Source organism: Python bivittatus, unplaced genomic scaffold, assembly GCF_059951505.1.
Source record: "Python bivittatus isolate LINGU-HERP-01145 unplaced genomic scaffold, Pbiv_v1 ctg000700_np1212, whole genome shotgun sequence".
NCBI classification, from domain to species: Eukaryota; Metazoa; Chordata; class Lepidosauria; order Squamata; family Pythonidae; genus Python; species Python bivittatus.
The window spans coordinates 99,497,501-99,524,896 of record NW_028277098.1 but is presented as its reverse complement, the minus strand read 5'-3'; the positions used below and the strand labels follow the sequence as shown (position 1 = coordinate 99,524,896).

At 43.7% G+C, this 27,396-nt stretch overlaps 1 protein-coding gene across 1 annotated transcript; it reads right to left on the bottom strand.

Annotated features, from left to right (window-relative positions):
* Positions 1-4,850: 4,850 nt before the first annotated feature.
* LKAAEAR1 (LKAAEAR motif containing 1) lies at positions 4,851-12,499 on the bottom strand. Its single transcript, XM_025170615.1, has 3 exons — positions 12,206-12,499; positions 6,437-6,559; positions 4,851-4,913 (listed from the first exon to the last, which is right to left on the bottom strand). Exons 1-3 carry the CDS (start codon positions 12,497-12,499, stop codon positions 4,851-4,853), a joined length of 480 nt encoding a protein of 159 aa, XP_025026383.1.
* Positions 12,500-27,396: the final 14,897 nt, after the last annotated feature.

Below are 27,396 nucleotides of genomic sequence, written 5' to 3'. Positions count from 1 at the left end.
CAGTTTAAAAACCCAGGAGCCTAGCTGATGTTAACCAAAAAAAAAATAAAAGCCTCATTCACTGGAAACAGGCTAATTTGTCTGTGCATTTTTTATAGCCAAATATACATTGGATTAAATTCATGAGCCTTATGTCTCTTTTCTCCACTTTTCCATTTCTTGTGAGTGTGACCCTTTCAGACAAATTAAGAGAGGGTTCCCCCACAACTGGCCCCCGTTATTCGACTGACAGTACAACACGGTGAAGAAACTACTTTGAACTTCCAATCTATTCCTCTGCTGTTTTCTTCTTCCACTTTGTCCTGAAATCTAGCAAGGATGGGAGAGAAAGTGCTAACAGCCCAAAGGTCTGCCTTTTGGAGAGGCAGAGAAGGGTCACAGTGGGGAAATTCATCCCATGGAATAGAGACGTGGCTCTCATATTTGGGGAAAATGTCTCCGCATTGGCAGTGCTCTCAAATGTCAGTGCTATATTTGCTTTTAACATCCAAACCCTAGAATAAAAACACAAGACACAGTTGAACCGAATGAAGGACCAGGGCCCATCGATTAAATGTCAAAAAGTACACAGTGAATCAATTTCTCTCTTTGCTTACTCACGTGAATTAGTTGCTCCTGAACTTAGGAGGCACAGTCTCCTGATTTGGCTTGCTTAAACGTGGGAAAATTTCATCGCACAAAATACCATTTTCTGCTTATACACCCATCAGTTCCAAGATGTTTCACTCGGACTCTCCCTAAACTCTCCTAGATTTACTTCTTGATTGTAACAGGGCAGATCTCTGTCTTTTTGGCTGCTATTTCCCTTCCAACACAAAGCCTTCCCTTCCGACAACCCTTGCTTTTCCCAGCTGAGAGACAGGTCCCTTTCTGCTTTCAAACTGGGAAGCGCCAAGCGCCTTAACTTGCGTGCAGTGATGCTTTTACTGCTGATTTTTAATTTCAGATTTGTCAAAAAAGAATCTTTGCAGCATTGTTCTGCATTGCAGTTTCAGAAGCAGCCAGATTATGCTGGGAGGAAGATTGCTACTGATTTTTCTCCTGGACGGATCAGTTTGCCCGTCCCAGGATTATTCCAGCAAAAACATGAAAGCCACCAAAAACTCTGCTCCAGTCAAAGGCTCCTTTATAGCCCGCTGGTTTGCTAAACTCTAAAAAGGGTTTATAGTACGGAAAAAGACTCCCAAGTCAGAACTAGAGTCATTGCTACTCTGGGGTTGATGCCCCAACTGGGAGATCACCCCAAATGGGCTCCCTGCAGGAGTGCCCGCAGAGGGAGGAGGGTTTGCAAAGGAACTGTGGCAGCCATGCCACGCACATAAACAGGGGAGGGCCTCGGTCATGCAGTCGTAGCTGTGACGTTGATCTTTTCATTCCCATCTGGGGATGCCCTGAATTCCCAAAGGCATGAAAAGGGTATTTGGAAACAGTTGAATGAAAGAAGTGCACAGGGGCTGCAGTCACGTTTCTGCATTTGTAGGTTGAGCGGAACAGAGGAAGGAATACCAAGATGGCCCCTGCGGAGCAAGATCCTTTATCTTTATCTAAATACAGCTGATCTCTGGAGCGATGTTTTTATATATGCAAAAGCTGCCTTTGTAATCTAGAGACACAAGATCTGAGCCCCATCCGTTTCCTTCGTGTGGCATGAGATCGAGGGCTTATCCCGTGAAAAGCCCTAAGTGTGGCTCAGCACACATGGAGCCATTTGGGGAGAACCACAGCCATGCTAGATAGAAAGAGGGAGAAAATGCAGCCCTGGCTTGCTGCGTTTCGTGGTGAGGAGCCCGTTTCAAGAAAGCACGAGCTGTAAAGACATCACCGCACTTTGCCCAGGAGCGCGTGGGAAATGTGCTTTGGCGGGGTGCAAGAAGGTATCCCTTTGCTCCTACTTGAGCAGAAATAGGCAGAAGGTTCCTTTCCTGCTCCATCTGACTTCGATTTTTAAAATATACATATTAATTAATATATTTAATATATTAAATATAATTTAATTTAGAATGTATTATGCATTATCTTTATGCATTATAATTTAATTTAATATATTAAAGAGAGCCAGTTTGGTGTAGTGCTTACAGCACCAGGCTAGAAACCGGGAGACGGTGAGTTCTAGTCCCACCTTGGGCACAAAGCCAGCTGGGTGACCTTGGGCCAGTCCCTTTCTCTTAGCCCTAGGAAGGAGGCAATGGCAAACCGCTTCTGAAATCTTGCCAAGAAAACTGCAGGGACTTGTCCAGGCAGTCTCTGAAAATTGGACACAACTGAACAGATATGTGTGCATATCCCTTTAATTGAAAGAAAAAACTGGAAAGCTGATAGTGTCAGCTGATAACTTCATTTTTATTTATAAGAATTACTGCTAAGAATTGTTGATAAGAATTACAGGCAGGAGCAGCCACAGGGTGTGTCCAAAAGGTCAGTTGCAATGGTGTGATCGAAGCTCTACCCTTTTTAATGTGCATCATGGACACGATTCACCAAAAAAGGGGGCAGAGCTTTGATTGCACCATCGCAGCTGCCATCTTGACTTTAGACCAGTGTTCTCCAAACTTGGCCACTTTAAGATGAGTGGACTTCAACTCCCAGAATTCCCCAGCCAGCCATGGCTGGCTGGGGAATTCTGGGAGTTGAAGTCCACTCATCTTAAAGTGGCCAAGTTTGGACAATACTGCTTTAGACCATACCCTGTGGACACTCCTGCAACAGGTCTTTTTGGAAAATGAAAATGTTAAAGGGGCTGGAATAAACTGATGGCGAAATCAGTTATAGGGTGCATTTGCCCTGCTGATCCCTAGCACGGAATTCAGCATTTTCTTTAAAGATGTTGCACAACTGTATAACGAGGTTGACGTTTTCAATTTCATTGAGCTATTTGTGGCCAGTTCCTAACCCATTCATTTTGGGGGTTTTTTGGTCCCCCGTGACCATGATCACATAGCATCTCTGGCAGACGGGGTGCAAGGGATGTGGCGTGTCCCATGAAGTCATTGCCCCAATGACATCAACTAGGTCCTTGGCATCATTGGCACAAGGACGCTGTGGCACATTATGCTTTTATTTATTTTATTAGATTTTTATCTGCAGTGAGTCAGAAAGATCAGCTTGATGGAGATGTGCAGGAACCGCTACTAGGCAAAAGGGGCTGAACCATTTTTTAAGCCTGGAATGTCCAGATAACATTCAGAAGAGGCTCAGACAGACGCCGCCCTGATTCACTGGAGTATAAGTCAGTGGAGGAGGAACAGCACAATCAGACATGCAAGATTCTGTTAATACAGCCCACCTCAATAAAAGTAGCTTTAGCCTTCCTGTGGAGATGATTTCCTGGGCTGGTCTACCTCCCACCTTTATTTTAGGCCAACTCAAGGTGGCATACGCACCTGCCTCCTACTTTTCCTGCAACACCAACCTTGTAAGGTGGGTTGGGTTGAGAGACAGCATCTGGCCCAAAATCAGGCAACCAGCTCTCCTGCCTGTGACATCATCACAGATGTTCCTGCGCCTGCATTTGAACAAAAGGCCAGTTTGGCTACGTCTAAAGCTCTGTGAAATTTGGGGGAGGGAAGAACTTGCACATTGGATTCATTTATTTGTTTATTGCGCTCTGCAAAGCCAAGCCAGAACCCGCGGCAATTTTAAGTGAGCGTTTAAAGAGCATTCTTGCAAGTTTGAAGCAACCTCACCCATTTGCCTTCTGGTACAAAGGTGTGTTGTGACTGGTTCGGTCGTTCACGGCACCCACTTTGTGACAGTGCCCATAACATGCTTGCAGAAATCCAGAGGTGCCGAGGAACACAACACAGTAAATGCAAACTATTTTTTTTTCTCTAGCTGTCACACTTACAATTCCAGGAGATCTGATGAAACACAATTTGGGGCCAAAAGGGGATCTGTCTCTTTAAGCACATCGGCTGGCTGCTCGTTTAGTAGATTTCCGACAAACAGGGTTGCATCACAGCCAAGGGCTTCTGTGTTTGCGTGTGTCAAAAAAGTCAAGATGGTGGCTGTAGAACCAAGGGCCCCACCCCTTTTTACAGGTGTTGCATAAAAGGGGCAGGGCTTTTACTGCACAGTTGCATTTCCCATCTTGATTTTTCCGAGACCCTCACCCCCTGCCAGATGACCCTGACCATATTTAACCTCCTGATAAGTTCTGAGAGTTATTTTCCTAGGCTGACCTGGTTAGACCTGCACAGGTTGACATCTTCACCTAAAATAAGATTTCCAAGCCTGAACTAAAGATGCAGAATTGAAAAGTGCCAATCTCATCAGAGATTGTGATTAAACCCAAGTTCAGCATTCTCCCAAACCTCACTCTCCATTTGATGCAAAACTTTCTAGTAAATATGCCATACATTTTTTTTTTTTCCCTGAAAGGGCCAGCTGTGATGAGGGGATCCATACTCAAGAATCCACAAAACTTCTGGAATCATGTGCAGACTGGAATCAGTTCCCCCGCTTTCACACTTTCAAGATATTCTGCTGTACCTCTCAGCTTTAAAAAAAACACTCCAATTCCATTTTAAAAATGCATGCTCCGAGAGACGACACATTTAAAATGTGCATGTGAAATGTGAAATATTAAGTGGACTATGATGTAGACTTTTTTTTTTCAAGTGAATCAGTGCAGAAAAACAACAACAGATTTTTGGGTGTGCCCAAGCCAAAATGATGCAGACTAAAAATAGATTGATCTGCACATTCCCTAACTTGGGTTTGTAGCCTCTGATTATCCACAGTTTATTAAATCGCGGTGGTTTGCTACGTTGCAGCCCTTCAGAGTAAATTTACTCTTTCTGGGTTTTATCCATATCCTATTTCCCTTATTTTTTCTTGTTCTACAGGAGGGCTCATGGCCTCCGGATATAGATCTCACCGCTTTCATCTTCCAGTATCTCTTCAATCCGGCTCCGCTGAAAAACAAAGAGAAAGATAAGGAAAAAATGAAGACCTCCGAAGGCCGCAAAAAGGACAGAAATATTTAGGAAGGCAGTTACCACATATATATACTGTAAGGACATATTCAGGAAAGAGGAAATATAAAGGAACTTCATTGTTTTTATTTAGATCGGTTAGACTGTTGCATCAGTCTAATTTAGATTTCTTCAGCGAGGTGCCCTCCAGATGTGCTGCTTTTCAATTTACCTTCATCACATCTGGAAAGTATCAGCAATAGCTAATGTAGTAAAGGTTATATACACCACTATGGTGGTTGGGTAGCTGTTTTGGGTGGGGTATTGTTGTACTCTCAGATACATGACCTCAGCAGAGATTGCCATTAATTACTACATCTTGATCAGCTGATTAATACACTGTAGTTGAGGCCACAAACACATTTAATGAGGGGAGGTAAGAGCCAAAAGCTGCATTTGCACAACAGGCTGAGCTTCATGGGTCTTAATTTTGGGTAGTACTGTGTTGTATAAACCCAACATGTTTGGTTAGTTTCTAGTTTAGGGTATTATGTGAGCTCAGAAAATGAGTTAATTCAGGAATTAGGTGAGGAACCCTTCACGTATAAGAAGCAAATTCTGTATTCCTTCCAAAAGCTTTGGTTTGGTCATACAGAGAGAATGAATGAGGTTCAAACTGTAAAACAAATATTTGAAAGAAGAGTGAATGGGTCAAGAGGAAAGGGAAGGCTGAGAAAGTCATGACTGGATGGAATTAAGGAGATCTTCCAAGGAAGAAAGTGGGAAGTTTAAAGAAGAAAAGGCAGTATGTGAAGTGGTATATGAATGTGGTAGAAACAAGGATGGTTGGCCTGGGTAGAAAGATATGAGAGTTATAGTGAATGGTGTTGGGAAGAATGAATGTTAGTTGAAAGAAGTGAAAATGGCTGTGTGTATGGAAGTCAGGTATGTCAGGAGAAATTTAAAGTATTGTGAGCGTAGTGGAAATGGGATACTTGAGAAGTATATGTGGTAAAATAAGAAAGGAGGTGAGGTGTGAATGGGTGCTGAAGGAGTGTGGACTCAGTGCAAAGAAGAACCACCTTGAGATGGTTTGATCCTAGAGAATGAATGAGGATTGCATCTTAAATATAGGAAGGAAGAGTGAATGGACTGAGAGGAGGGGAAGATGGAAAGTTATGGATGAACAGAGTTGATAAGTCCTTCAAAAAGAAAGAGATGAGAAGTTTAAAGAACAAAAGGAATGTGTGAAACGGTGTGTGGATGTGGTAGAAACAAGATGGTTTGACAGGATAGAAAGGGAGGTAGAGTAACTGGTGATCATATAGACGTCCTCTTCTCTTATTTCCTGCCTCTAATTTCCTTTATTTACTATGTTGTACTCTCTTTCTGTGCTCTGCATATTGTTGCTTACCCTGAAAAGGGAGAGTGTGATGGTTTGTGTGTGTGTTCAGTACCCAGAACACTCAAAGGAGGCCTAGTGGGGAAGGCTTTACCAGGAAGTTTCTATCCCCAACATTTACCTGAATGGTGTTCATGCAGTCAGATAATTTTGCAATGTTCTTCCTGGGTGGGAGGAAGACTTCTAATCTCACTGCGCCTTTTGCGTTCCTCTGGAAGGAGATCAAGAAGTTGATCTCTTGTGCCTGGAGCCAGAAGAAGCAAAGATGAGCTTAGATGAGAAACTTCATACAAGTGACGCAGCCCATTAGTCATTCTTCCCTCTTGGTCACCCAAATGGCAAACATCTCTCCTGACCTCCCTCACTGATACAGTACTCTGTAATTGAAAATAGCAGGGCTTGTGAACATAGCATCTTCTGCCCCAGGGTAAACGCCTGGTTGGTGTGCAACACTACCAGTCTAACCAGGGAGAATAGGGGCGGATTCTTCTCTGTCTCTCACAGGGTTAGAACTCAGGGTGATTCACTTAAACTCAGGGTGTCTGCAGGGAGGGGGTCAAGATGGTAGTCATAATCATGTGATCGATATTCCATCCCTTTTTTATGTGTGTCACAACCATCTTGACATTTTCCCTCCCCTCTGCAGACACCCCTGCTAAAACTAAATGAAGGGAGATACATGATGGATGAAAAGATGGATTTCTTTATGCAACATGTAAGTTACATTCCAGCTTAATCCAGGCAGTTAAAGACCTAATGGCTACACATTGCAAAAAATGTGAAGCTTGCTCAGTTTCTGTCTTGGATGGTTCTTGTTTTGGGTGGATGAGTGGATTTCAACTCCCAGAATTGTTGTGCAAAGCCAGCCTGTTTGGTTAGCTTAAGGTTCAGAATCTTGCAAACATTGTAACCAGGTTGTTGTCTGAATGGACCCACTAGTAAACTGAGGAATTTGGTGCTCTCTGATGTGATGGTGGCCACCGATCTAGAGAGCTTCATAAGGGAAAAGACATGGAGGATCAGGCTATCAATGGCTGCTAGGTTATGAGGGTTGCTGGCTACCTCCTTGATTTTTATTTGTTATGCCTTCAGATCAGTTTTGGCTCCTGGTGCCTACATGGACAAGTCCCCATATTTTACTTGGCAACATTGTTCACAAGTGGTTTGTCATTGCTGAGAGAGAGGGACTGACCCAAGGCCCCCATAGGAGTTCCAATGGCTCAGAGGGAACCAGAACCTGGGTCTCCCCACTCTTAGACCAGCATCTTCACCTCTGAACCACCCTGGCTCTTGGGCTGAGAGAGAGGGACTGGGCCAAAGTCACCCAGCTGCCTTCCTTGCCTAAGGCAAGACTAGACCTCCCCATCTCCTGCTTTCTACCCTGGTGCCCTTAACCACTACACCAACTGGCTCTCACTTCCTGCTGCTGGAGTGACAGTGGAAGGTCATCTCTCTCTCTCCTGTCCTGGCTTGTGAGCCCTTTGGATGGATGACCCTTGATGGATCCTTGACCTGATTTCATAAGCTTCTTTTTTCATTGCATTCTGGAAGGTGGGACTCATCTGAGTTTTTATTGGAGATAGACTTTTGGTCTGATCATTCAAGAGGAGATATCAGAAAAGACTAAAGTTATCCAGTCCTCTCCCCATAATTTTAAAAGGAGCTATTTTAGCTGCATACACTTTGGGGATCTTCTGGGAGCCCAGTTGGGGTGCTGGGAGGTGGCTTGTAATTTCTGAGTTGCCCACCCTGATCTGTGTCAATAATACATAGAAGGGAGTCAAAATCTCTTCCCCCTCATCCTAAGAATGTGGAAGATGGAATAATGGGTTCAAGTTGCATGAAGGAAGTTCCAAAACTTCCTAATTGATGAGCAATTCAACCATGGAACCAATGACCTGGAGAGGTGATGGACTCCCCTTTATTGATGTGTTCAGCCAGAGGCTAGTTCTTGGCTGGGTTGCTTTAATTTGAATTCCTTCACTGAGCAGGGGATAGGATTTAAAGTCCTAAATGGGTCCATCCAGTACTGCAATTCTATGATTCTACAATATCCCTGCTTATGTTTCTGGTCTCTGTCAAGGAAAGTAGAAATAAGGATGGACTGATCTTATTCTTCTTTTGTTGACATGACATTTGTAGCTCCCAAACATCTGTAAGATTACTCCTGTAGCATGCATTTGCTCCACCACTGGATAGTCTGCATAGTGATTGAGGGCAAATAACACTGTATGTGTCATGATATGATCTTAGACATCATGGTGCAAGTCAATGTTGTTGTGGCTTCGATCAGACACCTATGAAGTCCTTAGTGAGTTCCATCAGTTAACATTGTGTTTCGGTTGCAATGGGGCAAATTACCTGCAATTAACTTAATCCCCAAATAATTTCTCTAGTCTTTGAGACCACTAACGCCTTTCAGTCAGAGTCTTGCAGTCTTTAAATTCCAATAACATCACAGTCCACTAAAAGCTGTTTATTTTGCATGGAAGATGCAAAATGGTATATATTAAGCTACTCTGAGCAGCCAGTAAAAGCCAAGTATGCATTAATGCCAATTAAAAACCCTCAAGATGGTCTTAGGCAGATTGACTAGAACAATGTTCAGTGGTCTGAAGAGTTTGTTTGGACAGTAGTAACCACAAAGGCTGTTCCAAGATGACTAACTATAGCACGTTGATTGGAGCCATGCCACTGACGACAAACCCACCGTTAGAGTGAGAGCCAAGTGTTAATATCATTTGCTTGGTGATTAAATATTTTCTTTTTGATAGTCAGGCCTAAAATGAGCAACTTTTTAGAATTAGCTTTCTTGTAGGGATCGTTCAGACAAACTTGGCTAGAAGCTTGTAGACTTCCAAAGTTATAGCCCCAAGCAGGTTGGCTGGGTTCAGCCGAACCGTTAAAATGTTTGCTTCTTGGATTGGCCTAAAATATGGACAAGATTGCCCACTTGTGTAGGAACCAGTAGTCCCAGGATATGGCAGCCATATTCCTTTGATGGCCGTCTGACCCTTAAACGAATTACCTTTGGAGAAAGCAGATGCCACTGAAATGATTTCATCAAGAACAAAAGTGCCCCAAAGTTTGCATCTAAAGACTACTAGAATCCGTCACTTCTAGTAAGCAAAAGGCATAGCTAGAAGGACACTAAAACAACTCATGCCAGAAAACTGCTGGCTTTCATCCAGTCATCTTCACAGCCATGCTCTTTGGGAAAAATAGGCACTGTAGTTCAACGTGTCTATTTCATTTGCAAACCCATGGAAGTCCCATGATTGAATTGAGGGCATGATCTTGGGAAGGACATTTTGGGGGCTGCAAAAAGGGGGTGGGTGGGAGGTTTGCATGCAGTTGCTCCTTCCTGCTCTGATCAAGCCAGGAAAAGCAAAATAGGCCAAGGTGTCACTAACAGCACAGTGATGGACACACTTCTTTAAAAATAAGATGCCTAAAGTAGATTCCTGAGCGTTTCCTGCGTTCCCAAGAAAATACACCCTGGATGGAAATCTAAGAGGCAAACAAATGGCTGAATTAACCCACTTTTGAGGTTTGCGGCTCTACACGCTCACTGTGCTAGCTGGGTCTCCGCTACATGCAAGCCATGATCAAGGAAAATAAAATACTAAGCTTAAAACCAATCAAGCATAGAGTATTATGCAGATGTAGCCATTAGATGGGGAAGCATGTTGTGTCAACCTGGCTAATGGGAGCAACAGACACTTGACAGTGTTTCTCAACCTTGGCAACTTTAAGATGAGTGGATTTCAACTCCCAGAATTGTTGTGCAAAGCCAGCATGGCTGGCTGGGGAATTCTGGGAGTTGAAGTCCACTCATCTTAAAGTTGCCAAGGTTGAGAAACTCTGCCCTGGGATGTGCACATTTTTCCCCATTAGCATTCTGATAAGGCAGAGTTGGAAACCCTCCCTTTGTACCTTGAGGACTGTATTTTGCGTGACTATCTGGGGTGAGGTGGGGGGACATCTCTGCCCTTTGTGACTTGTTTTTTTCTCCAACAAACTGATCTGGATTAGCGTGAAAGGCGAGGAACTTTTCCCCTTTGCAGTCACTGTCCAGACAAAGCCTTTTTAAAAAATAAGGTGATTTGAATTGACCATTTGGATAGATGTCTTTTAAGACTCTTTGCTTATGAAACTTAAGATTAAGTTCCTTTGCAGTAGAGAAAGGAGGAAGCCAGACCAGGTTGTGAACCCAAGATGGCACATAAGTATAACCAGTGATAAAAGACCGAGAGAAGAAATATGCGCTGCTCGTGCCATTATGCACGAAGAAGGAGAAAGGAGATCAGAATGGAATTACAGCTTTCACCCTCCCCACAATTTCGAGTATTATAAGTAATGCCAGCAATAACATTGCATGGACTTATACAATTTCTCAATTCCTTTGCCCTACTGAAAAAATCCCAGAATTGGTTTTGCAATGACAAGCTGTCTGGGGTTGTGGGAATTGAGGCCCAGCACATTGGAGGAAGCCTGTTAAACTAGATTAGTGGAAATCATCACGCTGAGAATTGGAAGGGCCCTCCGGGGGCATTGGTGCTCCTTCCTGTATCCTGAAGGACATTTCCAACACCTGCCTGCTCATCTTCTTCTTGAACACCTTTAGGTAAGGAGAAGCATCATCCTACCAAGTAATTGAATTACATACATATCACTTTTTTGTTTGTTTTGCTGAGATACAAATATTCTCCTCAATGTCAACGGACATATAATGAATTCAGCAAAGTTCTCTTACTATCAAGAACTTCTAAACTTCAGTTGAAAATCTCCCTTCCTGTAGCTTGCTCCCATTAGATCTAGTCTAATGTTTGTCTTCTCCAATGAGACAATCCTTAATTATTTCAGGAATGCAGTCCCCTTCCACACCTCCACCCTCAATTTTGTCTAGGCTAACCATCCTGGAACTCGATTCTTTTAAGTTATCTGCAAAGCAATGTTTCTGTAGGTTCCCAAAAACCCATTTACACTTTTTCTCCCTTACTTTTCCAACCTGGTGCCTTCTACATGTATTGGTTTTGACTGTAATTCCCATCATCTACTGGTGCAATGGGTATTGTAATCTAACACATTGAGAGAATGCAGGGTGAAAATGAATCTAACAAGTGATTAAAAGTGAACCACCCGGAACTGGATACAGTCATCAGATTAGGGGTGGCAATTTGCAAGTCTATCAGATTTGATTTCCTCTGTTCCCTATTTTAAGGAATTTGTCATTCTGCCCAATTTCTTATTTTCCGCAGATCTGTCCAGTTCAGTTCACTGAATCTGATTTTTTAAAAGCACATTAAAGGGTGTCTGATGTTGGATGCAAATTTCTCCAAGCATATCATCCTTGCCGTTCTGCAGGTAAACCCCCTATTTTTATGCAGACCTTTTCTTTCCATATTTACTACTGCATTGCAAACTGTTCAGAACTGCAAATTTTGAGGGAAAAGTAAGTTTCAACCCGTGTATCACTTCATCATTGCCAAATTAGATCTTTTTGCATTCAAATGTGAACTTGTGAGCTGAGCATCCTTCCTCATTCTGGCTCAGACACTTTTGGACTCCCAGGCATATCAACAAATTATATGAACCATTTGGTTTCCAGGTTGCATAAGAACCCTGGACATGTACAGTGTCCACCTTAAAGAGGTCCTACAAACTGAGAAGATCGGTCCTCATCATCCTGCCACTTTCTGAATCATAGCCCTTGCAGGGTTGGCCATAATCACCATCCCAGGGAACCCAAGGAGTTGTCCTCACCATATATCTGGAAGACCCGAAATGGCCTAGTGGCCCAGATCAGGTTAGGACCAACCCTTGATCCCACTTTCTTAGGAGGGTTTGATTCCATCTCTCGCTAAGCAGAAGACCCAAGGCCACTCACTCTCAAATTCTGGTACTGGAGCCTTGTGTTTCGAAGGCGGTTCCGAGCTTCCGAGGCCTTGAGAACCCCAATGAGGTTTTTATCGTCCAGCTCTCTTTGATGATCATCCAGGGCCTTCCTCTCTTTCATAAGAGCTGCGGCCAGCATGGTCTTCACGTCTGGCTTACTGGGATCGGCAAAGGCCAAGTAGCGTGCTTTCTGCTCAGGACTCATCTTCCCCCCTTCACAGGAAGGCAAAGATTTCCGAAACCGTTGGGTACCCTTGTTCCTCAGAAGAGTTTTAGCTTCTGACATGTTCTCAGCTTGGTTTGGAAGCTGCTGAGGAAAAATACAAGGAGGTTTAAGCCACAGAGTCAGAACATTATCACAGGAAAGCCCGTTCATGATAAAATTGTAAGGATGCCCTTCAGTTGAGTGCAAGTTCTGGTGGCTTCATAAGAACTTATGAATATCCTTGCTAGATCAGGCCAAAGCCCATCTTGGTCCCATCTTTTATTTCTCCTAGCATCCATCCAGATGCCTGTGGGGTTAGGAGGGTCTGCAGATGCAGCTGTGGGATGTGACTTCCCCAGAATGGCAGACTTAGTTTTTGCTTTTTTAAAGAACCAAGTGGAGATGACACCTTCTGTTTTGGACCTCTGTTTCTGGTTGGAAGGTTTTCCTCCTCTGCTGGTTCCCCAAAACTATTACAAGAGGGAAAATGGAACAGCTTTAAATAGCAAGTGCTGTCTGTTTTGCTTACCAAAGGGCTGAAGAACTGCTGCCTCATCATGGAGGTTCATGAATGGCTTCGCTTAAGAATCTCTCTTTTTGATCATGTTTTGCAACCTGTCCTAGTTGGAATATTCAGAGCAGGAAACAAGCTGGAAACTTAAAAATGTTCCCTGATTCACTGATTGGTTTTGAAAATCTGTAGGTTACCACCCAAAAAACTTTCTGACCTTTCAGCTGTACTGGTCCTAAATCTGGACTGCAGGACTCCAAACACTGCAGCCATCCATTGGTAGCCCAGATTTTTGCAATCCAGGTGTTGTTGCCCCAACAGTCCAGCATCTGCTCCTTTTAATTGGAATTTTTAAGTAGGCATGCAATCCAAAAGTGACAAATGCCAAAAGGGAAAGCGAATAACTATTTTCATTATTCTGCTAGAGTTTCACAGTGGGTAAAATTACTGAGACTCTCCCATCATTTAGACCAAACCGACTCTCTGCATACTGCTTAATTATTGTGAAGTGGTTTGGTTGTTCATTTTATTTTTTTTTCTCTGCAGGAAATATTGAAATTGCAAGTTGTTTAATAGCAGTGTCATATTGCCCTGTAATTGCATCTTTATACTCTGTTTTAATTGCATTTTAGTATTTTTGTGTTTCTGAGCTGTCCAGAGAAAGCTGTTGATCAGCCTTATATAATTACAGTAGAGAAATAAATACTCTCTTCTGAAACAAACATGTTATCATCAAGCGAAGCCAAATTCTGAAAATGTAAGGCAGTTTTCCCGGGCAGAGTTTTCTGAAAGTTGGAACAAGTCCTTTCGATCATGGTTGTACCCTCCTTGCTGTCTCAGATTAACAATGCTTTTGATTTACATCAGGGATGGATATAAATATGTAAGCCTTCAACAGAGTCATAGAACCAGGGTGTTGAAAGAGATCTCGGAGGTCATCTGCTCCAACTCTGCTCAATGCATTCAGGTTCTGCTAAAGGTAACTGTATAATATATTACAGGTAAAATCTGCCTGGGGTGCTTCTGTGGGACATGCAACCCCCAACTGTGCTTTAGAGATGAACATGCACAGTGACTCTTCCTATAGGGCTGCAAATCGGCCATGACTTATTTTCTGGTGGCTGTGTCATCCAACCTTGGTATCATGTTGGAATCACCCAGAGAGGAATCTTTTCTTTGCTCTAAACGTCTATATGGGTTCCTCTTTGACTTATTCCAGCCAGACACAGTTGTTCTACTGACTTGCATGACACTGCTGTCAGAAAATAAATCATGGATAGGTGTTTCCTAGAAAAATAAATGCTGAAAATGTGGCAGCTCGGAAGGAAGGAAGGAAGGAAGGAAGGAAGGAAGGAAGGAAGGAAGGAAGGAAGGAAGGAAAGAGAGAAGGAAGGAAGGAAGGAAGGAGAGAAAGAAGGAAGAAAGGAGAGAAAGAAGGAAGAAAGGAAGAAGGGTAGGTAGGTTTTCCTGTCTGCAGCTGGCACACAGCAGAACAAACACCGTCGATATTTCACACAAGAAAAAGGAAGCGACTTTAATGGGTGATACCAGCCTTTAACTCAAACTTCAGCCACAGGCAAGACCAGCTTGAGTCTCCTGTGCCGAGCCAGCAACTGCAATGCTTTAATGTCGTTTCTGATTCAAGCCACATTTCATCTAATAAACAGTCTGGGAACCTCTCTTGTTTGAAAGCTTTATGGCTCGTGACCGAATACACAATTGCAGGAGTAGTGCTCCTTCAGGGTGCTGTTGCTGTTACCAAAAACTTATAAATGCATTAAATTCTTGCAGAGGTGCTTGATTGGTTGAAGCCACCCAGAAGGAATTTCCTCTGGCAGGCTCAGAAATCAGAAACTGCAGTGCCTGTAGTCCCATTTACACCACTGTGTGTCCCTTATGAACATCTGCATGTCCAAGACTGCAGCAAACAGCCACCAACCGGCTAAGCTGCTGAACCTCTGGATCGCAATGAAATCATTTGTATTTTCCACCTTTACTTTTTCCCACCCTCAATGAACACACATTTTTGCTGGTTGGTAGGAGAGCTGTGGATAATCCCATCAACATTTGAATAGAAAAGCTGGTTTATGCTGAGTCAGACTATTGGTTGACCAATGCTGGCATTGCTTAGCACTATGGTGTCCTCCAGATGTCATGGGAATCCTGCAATCATAGGATTGGAAGGTACATTAGAGGTCATCTCTGACAGTGACCATCCTGCCTGTGTTTGAAGGCCTCCAGGGAAGGAGAACTCAGCACTCCATGTGGCAGCCTGTTCCAAGGGCTAACCGTTCATACAGTCAGAAAGATCCTCCTGATATCCAGATGCACCTCTTCCTAGGAGAATACCGATACCACCCTGGAATTTGTGACCAGCCCAGCTTAGTCATCTCCCTAAATCCCTGCAGAGGTGATGCCAGTCAACGCTAGATGACTCTTTTATAAAATATAAATGTGTATAAAAAACTATGTATATTAGATTTTTCCAATATAGCAAAATATACAAAATAAACAAGATCAAAAGTAGAAAATAAGAGATAAACAAGAAATTAAAGGAAAAAAAGAAAAAGAAAAGCATACATTCCTTCTGCCCTTCTTTCTATTGAGTAATTATCATCTTAAACTTTTCCTCAACCTCTTCATTTCCTTTTTAACCCCCAGATCCCGAACTCATCAATTTGTTTTTTTCTTCTTTCAGCAAAAAGTCTATATACGGTTTCCAGTCAAAGCTAGATGACTTTTTCTAGAATCCATGTAATCCAGGGATGGACAACCTGCAGCCCCACTTTCTCTGTTTGTGGGGAAATTCAATAGCACCGTGTTGAAATCTGCCGGGGGAGCAAATTGGGTTAACAGGAGCTTTGCAACAGAGTTGGTTAAGGGCCTCAGAGGACAAGGAGCTTTGAGAGCGGCGAGTGCAAAGAGCAGAATTAGAAACGGATGGGGATGACCTGACCGCTGTAGCCAGTGAAAAAGCAAAACCCAACAGGTAAATGGACAGTAGGGGTGTCTGCAGGATATGGTAAAATAGGTCAAGATGGCAATCGCACCTAAAAAACAGGTGGAGCTTCAATCACACCATCCCACCTGCCAGCGTGACTTTTTTTTTACCGTACCTTGCAGACATCCTTGAGTGACAACCCAAAACAGGACAGTTGGAAGAGATTCTGCACTACAGAAAAACTTCATAGAAAAAACAGACTCTCTTCAGCAGTGGGGTGAAATCAAGGGATAGAATTTCACAGGGAGAAACGTAACATTCTGCAGCTGGGTAGGAAAAGTGAAAGGCACAAATACAGAATGGGGGAGACCTGCTTTGGCAGGAATACATGGGGAAAGGATTGGGGTGTCCTTGCCAGACACAAGTTGAGCCTGCAGTGTGATGCAGCTGCTAAAAAGGCCAATGCTATCTTGAAATGGATTAACAGGGACATCATCTAGATTGCAGGAAATAATTGTTCCCCTCTCCTCTGCCCTGGTGAGACCCAGTTGGAGCTCTCTGTCCACTTTGGGGCACCACCGATCCTAAGAGACAGAGACAAAATGGAGCAAGTTCAGAGAAAGGCTACCATGATGGTGAAGGATCTGGAAACCAAGTCCTGGGAGAAATAGATCTGGGTAAGTTTATCCTGTGAAAGTAAAGACTGGGTCTTCAAATATCTAAAGGTTGAAGGTTGTTACCCAGAAGAGGAGATGGACTTATTCTATCAGCCAGTGGAACAAGGTGAGATCTCCTTTGCTAGAGGTCTTCAAACAGAGACCACAGTCATCTGTCAGAGATGTTCTAGTGGATCCTGCACTGAGCAGGAGGTTCATCTAGAAGAACTTAGTTGATACTTCCAACTGTAGGATCTTATGATTTTATGGCCAATGGGCCTGCTCAGTGAATGAATCTCTGGGAAACTGCAGCCTACCCAAATCTACTCTGACAGAAGTGATATTCAGTGGGACTAGTGTTCAAGGAAGTGAGTTTGAAAATCAATGCAAAGCATTTCTAAACGGTCACTTATAGCGCTTGCAGTTATTAATGCTCATATATCTTTTAAAGACCCCTACCTTTGGGGAATTCAATGACGTTTTTGCCACTTGCTACGAAAGCATCAATCTCCTTTAGCGGGTGGTTGGAATCCACGGTAAGATCCTAGGTATCACGATTGTCAGAAAGGCAGAAGCTGTAAATCAGCTTTGGGAGGCAAAGATAATACAAGAGTTTTGTGGCATCTTAAACACGAACCCATTTATTACAGCAGAAGTTGTAATACAACATTGCATACATAATACACAATGCACAGTACACAATGTTGTGTTATTCTTCACCGTTTTAGAGGCAGAAGCCCGTGTCTTTCCCAGGCAGACAGTAATGTTTGTGTCAGTGGAAGTGACTAAGCCGTGTTTGAGCAGAGCTAACATTCTTCCCGTTCTGTTCCGTTCTAATTCTAAGATTCCAATCCTTTTGTGATTTGCTCAGTCTGAGTTCTGCTTGGACTGACGGGTTGGGAATGGCGGTCGTAGCTCATGCCCTCAGGCCAAGTAGTTCAAAACTCAATTCATCAGTCAAAAAAACCAACCAACCAACCAACCAACCAACCAACCAACCAACCAACCACAAAAGTAGCTTTTTAAAAAATGGAAATCCTTTGGGAAGAATTAAGAAAGAGATAGAAAGCGAAGCCTTAGGAAGTATTTATGCTTTAAAACTCCTCCCCCCCGAAAATCATTTTTTTAAAAATGAATTTTCCTCCAGGATAACCAAAGGAGTGAGAGAAGCTGCTACCTAATGGCTACATTTGTGGGATTTATTTTCTGAACTCAGTAGGCATTTGTAGAAGGGTCCAATCAACATGTTTGACTGTATTTCAGAAGTGTTCGCTTTGCTAGATTGTGCCGTACTTATGGTCCAGGAAACATAATTCAGTCTATGACTAAGTCAACCCAGCATGCTTAATCAGGTTAGTGAAAGATCTAACACTCATGCAAAACATTAAGCTTGGTTAATGTTAACTTTGGCTAGTAGGGGTATTTTTGGGTGTGCCTTAGCATGTGATATGAGCCAGACGGTTTGGTTAAATTATATGTGAGCCCACCCAAGACAGATTAATTCAGTAACCAGGTAAAACACATTGTTTGTGCCAATTTTATCAACAAGTTAAGATGGATTCTGACAGCCAGCCACCCCATTTCTGGGTCCCAACATAAGGTCCCAACGCTGATCCCCCAAGAAATGTGTCACCTTCCCAGCATGACTCAGAGCAAGAAAACCGATCCAGCTCGTAGGCTTTAAGCTTCCAGAAAACTCCCCTTCGCCCAGACCGAACAAGCCCTCTCCTACTTCCCAGGAATGCAGAGTAGGATATTTTGCCATTTGGAATTTCTTTCCACCCCTGGCTTGGACAAAGATGGTGCAAAGAGATTCCTGGGGAAAGGAGCACGTGCATGAGATGACTTGGATCAAGAATCAATAGTTGATGTTGCCGAAGTACAGCTCCCAGCAGCCCTACACAGTGGGGAATGCTGGGAGTTGTAGTTCTGCAACATCTGGAAGGCTGCAGGTTTTCTACCTGGGCCAAAGGGGGGGGGGTTGAGCTCCCCCTTCTTTCAACCCACCTTCCCACTTGTGTGTTCCTCCCATTATGGGGTTCCGTCTCACCTGCTTCCAGCAAACCTCCCTTTCTGCCTTTTTCAAGGGCCAGCTGTCCTGTCCTTGGTCCCCAGGTCTGAGTGTACAAATATCTCCATAGGAACTCAGTTGCCAAGCAACCCAGACAATGGGAAGAGCCCTCCCCTCTTTCCTCAGCTGCAGCACGCCCACTGACCAGCCAGCCGGCAGCCTTCAAGAAAACAGAGATGCGAGCGGCCGCAATTTTATATATATTTATTATCTGAATGTTCTTTTGCCTTCCAAGGGGAAGAGCCCCAGAGGCCCTGAACAATCAGCCATAATTCAGATTTCACTCACCGCGTTGAGTCAAAACCACCCCCAGTAGCTGGAGTGAAAACACCGTCGCGGAGGGCATTGATGAAAACTCGCTTCCCCAGTTGGCTTTTCAAGTGTGCAAGCAGCCGTTTCCATGGGCTTCTGTTGCTGGAACGTGTTTGTAGGCATTATTATCTCAGGTTGCTTGCACACACAGCTCCGGTGACATTTCCGGAGAGGCTGCATCAGTGGATTACGGGGGAGGGAATTGAGAAATGGAGAAGCAGACGGCGCTCAGTGCCAAGGCAATCCGAAGCGTGTTGGCAAAACAGTCTTTATGTAATGAGAGAATGTTGGGTGTTGAAAGACCAGACATGAACACGAAGAGCCCAAAGTCCTGTGCGAAGAGCCGTTTGCAGAAGAGTGGACGAGGCTTGCAAATCAAGGCAGGTGTGAGAATATTTCCACGTGGTAGCAATTCCACACGGCTGCCTTTCTTCCGAGAGTTGCCTGTGCTTCCTGCTGGCTCCCTGAAGGAGTGGGAAGACATAGTAATGAAGCGAGGTGGGTTTTTACGTTCCTGTATTGGCATGAAGGCTGAAATCCAAAAGTCACCTACTGGAGAGTAAATCCTACAAACCTAGTCTGACACAATAATCTAGCTAAACATAGTTGTGTGAGCCCCACCCAGGGGGTTAGTTATAATTCATTCTGGGCCAGAGGAGCCAGATTCACAGCATGGCTGAGTTCAGATGCCACTTAACCTAGTTACGAAAATCAACCCATTTTCTGGGGTTGCACAATGGAATGCATTAGAAGGGTTATACTGGGATCATACTCTTCACACACACACACACACAAAGAAAAACTAACCAAGGGTGCTAAAGTATCTACTTGAGCTTTATCTGACTTGGCTAAGCTTGTTGTGTGAACCTAGCTCTTGATCAAGTTAACCAGGATGGCTTGGCATGCAGACAAGCACAGCCAGAAAGATTTATTGTGAAGTCAGCAAGTGCAGGGTTGTGCTGCCCAGTCTTTAAGGGTCCCTAAGATGCTTTAAATGTTTTTAAAGAAGGCCTTCTCAACGTGGAACTCTTGACACGAGACTGGATACGTCCCTCTAACACAGTGTTTCTCAACCTTGGCAAGTTTAAGACGTGTGGACTTCAACTCCCAGAATGAAGTCTGGCTGGGGAATTCTGGGAGTTGAAGTCCACACGTCTTAAACTTGCCAAGGTTGAGAATCACTGCTCTAACACCCAAATTGATACTGTAGGTTTTGTCTTAATGGAAAATGAAAGGAATAAGTTGTGTCTGTTTTTTTTTTTAACTGTGTTGTAGATGGCGGTGCCTAGCCAACCTTGGTCCGGGTTGGAAGCTAGGCTGGGCTGGAAGACCAGCAACAGGAAGTCCCTGGGCTGAGGTGAAGTTGGGGAGATGAAAAATATCCCAGAATAAACTAGTGGCCAACTACTTTCCCACGGTTGCGAAGAAAACTACGTGGACATGTTGATGAACTTATCAGCAGTAGAGTTGGATGTTGAGGGTTTAGACAGCAAGAGATACAGAAAACTCAGACAGTTTGTTCCCATCAAGTGTCCACCAAGGTTTGGCAGCTCAAATACGGCAGGCCCCCCCCAGTGTCTGAGTGGCATCTTGCTACTGACATGGTGCCACTGCACAATTGCTAAATCAAGCCCCATTTACTTTGAAAACAAGCTGTTTGAGGGCAAGTAATTTCCCTTCCCTTCCCTTCCCTTCCCTTCCCTTCCCTTCCCTTCCCTTCCCTTCCCTTCCCTTCCCTTCCCTTCCCTTCCCTTCCCTTCCCTTCCTCTCACCTGAATCTTCTGTAGTTTCTTCCTATGAAATGGTGAGTTGATGAGATGGCTGCATTGTTTTTAAGATCAATTCTGACCACTATCTTGTTAATAATAACATTGCCGATGTGTTTTTTTTAATTCTGGTTTTTAACATTTGGGTTTTATGACTGTTTTTATTGTAAGCTGCTTAGAGTCACTTTATGGTGAGGCGGGCGGCTATGTAAATGTGAGAAATAAATAAATAAATGCTATTCACTGGATTTTTAATCTTTTCTTTTAATTAGAAGAGTCATAAGTTTGCCCTTTTCACAATGTCTGACTCTGGGTGGTGTACAAAGAAGAAAAAAAATATGGAAGAACAGGAACCCAACAACATCAAAGACATCATAAATGCATAATTGAGGCTGCTGATGGAAACATGCGCACTGATTGCAAAATGGGCTCATCTGTCATCCAGGCCCAGCACATTGGATTAAAACCAGGACTTTATGATGTTGTGAAAGGCCAATAAGGCGGATGCCATCCAACCCTAGGATGAGGGGCGGGGGCGGGGAACTCATTCAAAAGTTATGTGTAGCAACAGGGAAGATGTACTTCCCAGGTCCCAACAGATGGCATTGTTTCAAAGAGGGAAGCTGGTGTCCTGGAATTTTTGCCAAAGACAGGAGCACAACGCTGAGGAGAAGAACCATATTTATCGCTGGGTGACTGCTTTCAAGAAAGAGGGGCCCTGAACAATAGAAAAGCATAGAATTTATACACTTTTGAGGTTGAGAGGCGGGAAATCTGAGGGATCTGATTGGAGGATAGGTGTTAAATGGGGGATAAATGGTTTTTCTTTTGTGAGATGAGAACCCAAAAACCCTTAAGCAGACAGGTGATGGCCCTCCCATTGTTTCAGTATGAATAGGATCACTCTTGGGTCATGCAATAGCTTGGAGCTGATCCAGCTTTGCATGAGCAAAAAATGGAGGAGGAAGTGGGGAAGTGAGATTGCAGGAGAGGCAAGGGGGAGGGGGGAGTAAAGAGTTTGCTGGAGAGGTGGGGGGAAGAGTGTCCAGCGTTATTTCATGATTTTTCCATCACACTGGAATATGCCCGCCCTGTCAGTTCTTGTGGGGCAAGCAGAAAGAATTGGAGACTGGTGGCCCCACAAATAACCCATCCTTGTGCCATGCAAGGTTTTATAGGTGTTAGCCCAGCACCTTGTATTGCACCTCAAAGCCTACCAGGAACCAGTGCAGCCTGGTACCTGCACTGCTGCATCCTGGACCAGCTGCAGCTTCTGGATGATCTTCAAGGGCAGCCCCAGATAGAGAGCTTTGCAGAAATCCTATTGGGAGGTACTAAGGCACGAGTGACCTGGGGATGTGAATATACATGTACACTCTATAATCAAAAGGAGGATGAGATGGTGAGCAGAAGTGGAGAATAAAAACTGACTTTGGAGATGACTTCTGGAGAAATCTTGGTGGGCGTGGGGAGAGAGCCCAACCGTCCCCTCTCTCTCCACTAACTCTCAGTTTCTTTCCCTGATTTTCCGCTAAGCAGCCTGCTGCAAAATGTCAAAGACTGCTGTCTGAATCAACCATGTGAGTGGAGACGCAAGAAGACAACCAATTATTGCAGATGTCAGAAGAGCAACGGAAGTTCTGAAGATCTTGAGAACATAAGGAAGGTCAAGAGGGATCAGACTGTGGGCTCAGCAAATCCAGTACTGTATTCTGTTCCTACCGTAGCCTGCAAAAGGACTCCAGGAAACTCATATATATGACATTGATTCAAAATAGAGTTTCTATATGTAAAGCCAGCTTGGGAATACATGGAATGTTTAGTGAAAGGCTCAGTCCTGAACAGGGAGTAAATCAAGGATGTGCGATGTCTCTTGGTTGTTTAATGTATTTACAGATAAAAACATAGGGAATGCTTGTAGTGATACTAGAAGTGTGTTGGCTGGAGATGTGAATATACATCTACTTTTTATTTAAATGAAGCCATATTGTTGGCTTTTATATAGCCATTAAGGGGGGACTTGCAGGAGAGGAAAACTCCCGAGAAAGGGGGAGGAGTGAGAAAGAAACTCACCCTGCCTTAATTAGCAGGATAGGAAGAATATTGATGTTTTTAACTTTGGTATTGAAGAAGATTCCTGAAAATACCATGGACAGCCAAGGGAACAAACTGATGGATCCTTAAACAAATCAGCCCAGAGTTCTCACTTGAGGCACAAATGACCAGGCTCAAATTGTCCTACTTCGGACACATTATGCAAAGACCCAGCTCCCTGGAGAAAGCTCTGATGCTGGGAAAGGTGGAAGGAAAGAGAAGAAGAGGAGACCAGCAGCAAGGGGGATGGACTCAGTGGCGATGGGGGCACTGTTGGAAGACCTGAAGGACTAGGTTAGGGATAGATTGTCATGGAGAAAATCTATCTATGTGGTTGCTAAGAGCTGACACTAACCTGATGATACATAATCAATTGTAATCAATTAATAGAATGGGACAGAGAGAAACCTGGACAGGCTTTCGAGATTGATGTCAGCCCTTTGAGTTAGACCAGGTCAAGAAAAAGGCATGGCAGGGATTCCAGAAATGCTCTTTATAATAATAAGGTAGAATAACAAAACTTTGCTTTTTATTTGGTACTGATTCCAGTGATGCTATCAGCTATGAATTAGTCAAGCAAGGGATTAAAGTCTCACATTTGTTCTACATGGATGATTTGAAATTATATGCAAAATCACCTAGAGAAATTCAATCAAGCATCAAGTGATGACATCAGAATGGAATTTGAATTGAATAAATGTGTTGCACTGACAATAAAAAAAGGGGAAAAATTGAATACTCCGATGGAATCGAACTATGGAATGACATTCAGATCAAAGCATTGACAGTGGAGGAACGTTGTAAATATTTGGATGTTTAAAAGCAAATATTATTTTGCACGTCCAAGCGAAAAATAATACCAGTGCAGGAGATATTATGAAACCAGCACAGAATTAGAAACATTTAGAAATCAAAACTGAATTACGGTCATACCCTCAAAGCCATTAATACTTGGGCTGTCCCTGTAATCCGCTACACAGCAGGTCCTGTTGGCTGGACACAAGCAGAACTAGATGCTTTAGACCACAAGGTCCAAAAATGTACAGCAATACATCATGCGCTACGTCCTCAAAGCAATATACATCATCTGCATTTTGCAAGGAAAAAATTGGTGGCCATGATTTGCTGGAGAGCCAGCAGATTGTGAAGGATGAAATCAGAGGTCAAAACCATTACCTAATATCAAGCAAAGAAAGGATGTTAATAAATGTCTGCAGGGAAAACATTCTGAATGGGAAGACCAGCATTTGCTGAGCATTCTGCTAAGAGAATTTCTTCTTCTTCTTCTTCTTCTTCTTCTTCTTCTTCTTCTTCTTCTTCTTCTTCTTCTTCTTCTTCTTCTTCTTCTTCTTCTTCTTCTTCTTCTTCTTCTTCTTCTTCTTCTTCTTCTTCTCCTCCTCCTCCTCCTCCTCCTCCCCCCCTCCTCCTCTTCTTCTTCTTCCTCCTCCTCCTCCCCTCCTCCTCCTCCTCCTCTTCTTTTTCTTCTCCTTCTCCTTCATCCTCCTCCTCCTCCTTTTCTCCTCCTCCTCCTCCTCCTCTCCTCCTCCTCCTCCTCTTCTTCTCCTCCTCCTTCTCCTTCTCCTTCTCCTTCTCCTTCTCCTTCTCCTTCTCCTTCTCCTTCTCCTTCTCCTTCTCCTTCTCCTTCTCCTTCTCCTCCTCCTCTCCTCCTCCTCCTCCTCCTCCTCCTCCTCCTCCTCCTCCTCCTCCACCACCTCCTCCTCCTCCACCCAATAATCAATTTTCACAATGGTATTAAAACATTAGAAGTTTGTAAAACCATTAAAAGAAGAAACATGATGAAATAACAGAATAGAATTTTTAAATAGTGCAATTCATAGAACAGGAGAAAATAACTCCAGGGCTGTCCTGCTTGTTTGTCTTCAGAGTGCAGGAGCATCCTGTGGCCAGTTGGAGGAACTGTTCTTCTTTGATGTTACGGGGATTTTTTTTAACTCATTCCCGTTGAGCTAAATCTTTTGGAGGGAGATTCACTACAATGAATCAAACCTATCCAAGAATGTTCCATTCGGATTTCAGCACATGGTTTTGTTATTCATCAGTGCAAGTCAGCAAAACAACTCAAGATGATTTCTCCCAAATATTGGGACTGGTGGGCTCAGTTAATTTACTGTTTTAGCAACTGTAGAATTCAAGACAGATGAGTTGGGCTGATTAGCAATTCCTTATGAACATCGAAATATTGGGAAATTTGCAGACGAGACAGACATTAAAACCTCACGTTTCACATGCTATGAATCATCTCTGCTTCTCTTCGTGCCATTACTGTTTCACACCATTAGCCCTAATGAGACCATTAGCACAACCTTTTCACCCCCTCTCTCAAATTAAAGGTGAGTTTCAAATTCTGGCCTTCCGTCGCTCTCTAACATCACTAATAAAGAGACACCAGAGTGGGTATTGCAGCTGGGAAGAGCTAGGGCTTATGACTTATGCAGAGTGTCAATAACAGAGCCAACAAATCAATTGTCTTAACTTGATTCCCAGAAAAAGAAAATCCAATCAGAAGCAGCATATAGATCAGCATTTCTCAACCTTGGCAACTTTAAGAGGTCTGGACTTCAACTCCCAGAATTCCCCAGCCAGCATGCTGGCTGGGGAATTCTGGGAGTTGAAGTCCAGGCCTCTTAAAGTTGCTAAGGTTGAGAAACACCGATCTAGATAGTTAGATGATAGATGGATAGATAGATGGATGGATGGATAGATAGATAGATAGATAGATAGATAGATAGATAGATAGATAGATGATAGATAGTTTTAATTATGACTTGCTGATAAAACACTAGGCTGCAGCTGGTCTTTTCTTAGCCAGTAATTGACAATTACTGGCAGAAAACAAGTGGCCAGCTTTTTGCTGGCAAGCAAGGAACAAGTTGGGCTTTTGCAGCCTCTGAGCATGTGGCGTGAAGTCCCTAGGCAAGCCCTACCCCACCGCAGCGTCATGATGCAGGCCCCCAAGAGAGGGGCTTGCACGGGGAGGTCAGGGTGGTTCAAGACTTGCCCTATTTTGTCCCACTTTGTTACAGACGTGCTTTCAAATGTGTGTTTCAGTGATGAAATTCGCCAGCCTTTGAAGCCGTTCAGCAAGTAGATTTATCCTTCAGACAGCTGAGTAAGCTTCCCAAATATATATATTGATGTTTGCACCGTGATACTACTCCTTGCAGGACAAAGATGAATGTAGCCTATACTGAAGAATCCTGGTGGAGTTCTTAGAAAAATGTCATTTTTGGGACCTCTGGAAAAGGCAGTTCATTCCTGTGTCAGGTTTCTGGATGACACCAAATTGAGCAAGGAGAGATAGCAACTCTATTTTAGCAACATCTCCAGGTTGTTTTGGGCTCCTCTAATCCTTCTGGGATAAATGTCTGGTTAATTTCTGGATTAGGGTGTTCACCCAACTCATGAACTCTTCCCAAGATCCTGTTAAGCATGTTGTGTGAACGGCACCACTGGATACATCTGGACCCATGTCCAGTCCATGTCGCCCCTCTTTGGCCACAGTTCTGGAAACATAATTTTTTTATTTCAGCGTGCTTTTGGTCCCAGCTGACGGGGTGTTGGGTACCTACCCTGGGATTCATGTGGGGTTTCTGGCATTATTTTTTGCTTTTGCCCTTGTTCTGGATTTAACTATGGATGATTAAGGATTGTGTTTCGCTTTGCTTTCCTTCGTTTGATATTGTGCACTGCTGGGCACCCTTTGGAATAAGAGTGGGTTATAACAGTGGCAAATAAAGCAAAATGAAACAAGCAAACCAGAATAAGTAGAAAGAACTGAGCCTGGAGGAATTGAAATGAACTTCTGCAACTATCCGCTGTGCTGACGGCTGGCACCAGGGCTGCTATTTACTGAGGATGGATCTTCCAATTAAAAACAATTGAAGGCTTGGCTGCACACTTCTGATTCAACAGTTCTGAAGGGGAGAACAAACCCCCCCCCTTTTTCTTAATGTGTGCCTTGAGATTGGGTCAACCAGTCTGTAAGGAAAGAGTCAAACTTTTGAACCATTTTAAAAGATAGCTGCCAGGCCAGTGGCAACTTCTGCAAACAATCTTCTCGGGAGCCGTTTGGAGCGATTGTAAATGCATGTTATCTTTTCTCTGGACCAAACCAAAGATACGGACTCAGAAGGAGCTTTTTCTGCTGCTTGCTTTATGGACATTTCTAGAAGAACTGAGTCCCAGGGAGTCTGCGGGAATGGCAGCATTTACAGGCAGGCCACAGCAAAGCAAGAAAAGGTAGGATATATCCTGTCCTGGAGTGAGCCCTGTGTGGGCCCTTCCTTTACATGCCTGCATCATGACACTGCTGCAAGGCACGGTTTTTGTACTGACGTCATTGGGCATTCTCAGAGGTCACAAAAGCACCGCTTATTTCTTGCTTGCTGGCAAAAAACAGGCCAGCCAGCCAGCTGGTCTGTTTTCTGCTGGCAATTGCAAAATACCAGTGGACAGTAGATGGGCAGCAGCTTCCTGCTGGTGGTCTGATTTTTGTCAACAAGGTCTTGGAAAAGATATTCAGATGCTATGTTGGGTCTATACCTACAAAGATCAGAACTGTGCAAGCCAGGATATTCCCTGTGACACTCTATGGAAGCAAAAGTTG